This window comes from Austrofundulus limnaeus, unplaced genomic scaffold, assembly GCF_001266775.1.
Source record: "Austrofundulus limnaeus strain Quisiro unplaced genomic scaffold, Austrofundulus_limnaeus-1.0 Scaffold2889, whole genome shotgun sequence".
NCBI classification, from domain to species: domain Eukaryota; kingdom Metazoa; phylum Chordata; class Actinopteri; order Cyprinodontiformes; family Rivulidae; genus Austrofundulus; species Austrofundulus limnaeus.
In genome coordinates, this window is record NW_013955291.1 from 2581 (window position 1) to 4472 (window position 1892).

Genomic DNA, 1892 nt, shown 5'->3' on the forward strand with positions numbered 1-1892 from the left:
GAGCAGAGCTTTCAGCTCTGGAACTCACTGCTCCATGGATTACACAACATCACCTCTCTGTCCCAGTTTAAGACTGGTCTGAAGACACATCTTCTCAGATTAGCCTACCACTGTGAACTCCTGTTGGTTGGTCATTTTACTTTATTATATGACTGTTCTGTACTCCACATTTCTTTGCTTCTCCCGCACTACTCTATCATTTAATGTATCTACATTTGTTTCTTTCTATTCTACAGCATCCTTGGGTGTCCTGAAAGGCACTTTATAAATAAAATGTATTATTATTATTACAGGGTTTAATGACAGTACTGGGTTTAGTGGTGATACTGGCTTTACTGATGGTACTGGAACTAATGGTGGTACAGGATTTAGTAGTGGTACAGAGTTTTTGGCAGTACTGGGTTTAGTGATGGTACTGTTACCTCGTTGTTGATGTCATCAACCAGGTGGATTCCTGCGTACTGAAACACAGACAGAAGTCATGACAACACTGAACCTAAACCAGATACAAAGTTCTGTTTTCACACTCTTCCTCACATCCAGGAAACAGAAAACTACAAACTATCAAAACAAGAGCAGAAGTGAAGACTCACAGAGCTTTCTTCTAGCTTCAGTTTGGCTTGATGCTCTTCAAAGTCCTGCAGCAAAGACTCTGTTAGACTTCGAGGAACCAAAGGAGCCATCCGAACCCCTGCTGTGAAGGCTGGAGCAGGTGAGGAGGTCCAGGGTTTAGCAGTGATGTAGGAGATGGATGGCACACAGACTCCAGGACGAGGAGAGGAGGTGCTGACATCTTTTTCTAAAACAAAGAAAGAAAACACATTAGTGATATGATGGATTCATGGAAAATATTTTATTGCTTACACCATAATTCTGCTTCCACATGCTGTGTAATTGAACAGGTGTGCTGCCTGAGAGAACAGGTGCGTGTTAATCTGTGGATCAGAGGTAGAACACTGCCACATTCAGGTCACACTGACATCAGTCTTGATCAAATCTGTCTCTTGCTGTATAAAACAGAATTACTGATTTACAGGAGAACCAGGTGTTTCCTGCTTCCTCTGGACTCTGGACTCATTAAGTTACTCATTCTGTCTGGATCTGACCTACAGCAGGAGGCCAGATCCAGGTTCAGTTCTGTCAGCTGAGACACCCTGATTCATCCAGTCAGTGGCTAAACTGGGTAACAGGTAACACGTCTAACTTTAATCTGTACAATCCACATGAGAACATCTCCTAGATGAACAAAGCTTTAATTCTGAAACTGTGGTTCAAGTATTGCAGGTGATACTCAGGAGGAACTTTGGTATTACCTGTAAATAAAGAAACTAATTACTCACCAGAAGCTGAATGGTGATGTAAAGATAAAAGTAGAGAGACAGAGATTCAAACAAATGTCCAGCCTGACTCCAAACAGAAACTAGTCAACATAAAACCTCAGAGAACGTSTTCCTGAGGTTCCTTAAACAGCTCCACTGTAAGGCATACCAGCTGATGAAAGGTCAAACTTGAATCAAGTTGTTGTGAGAAGGAGGAAGGGTCTCTACTCTGCACAATATGTGGTTCTGTTCTGTGTATTTGTACTGAGAACAGAACCACAAATGGTTACCACTGTTATTGTTAGAGTTTTCACCAAATACTTCATCATGTCAAATGCACTGCATGGACATCTGGATTTAACTAAGGTCTACTATGAGGGGTCTCTGCAGGTGGTCAGGTCTAGGTTCAGGTGCTCAAAGAATGAGGTCAGCTAACCTGAATATACTGAATGACCAGGTTATTCCATCCATCCATCCATCAGTCCATCCATCCATCCATCCATCAGTCCATCCATCCATCCGTCCATCCATCAGTCCATCCATCCATCCATCCATCAGTCCATCCATCCATCA

General features: G+C 42.4%; 1 protein-coding gene across 1 annotated transcript in view; it reads right to left on the reverse strand.

Moving 5' to 3' along the window:
- Positions 1-422: 422 nt before the first annotated feature.
- misp (mitotic spindle positioning) overlaps positions 423-1892 on the reverse strand; it is a gene marked incomplete at its 3' end in the record, with an annotated part of 5614 nt that continues 4144 nt past the window's right edge. Inside the window, 2 exon segments of the mRNA XM_014000283.1 lie at positions 423-461; positions 594-799. Coding sequence (XP_013855737.1) covers positions 423-461; positions 594-799 — 245 coding nt within the window.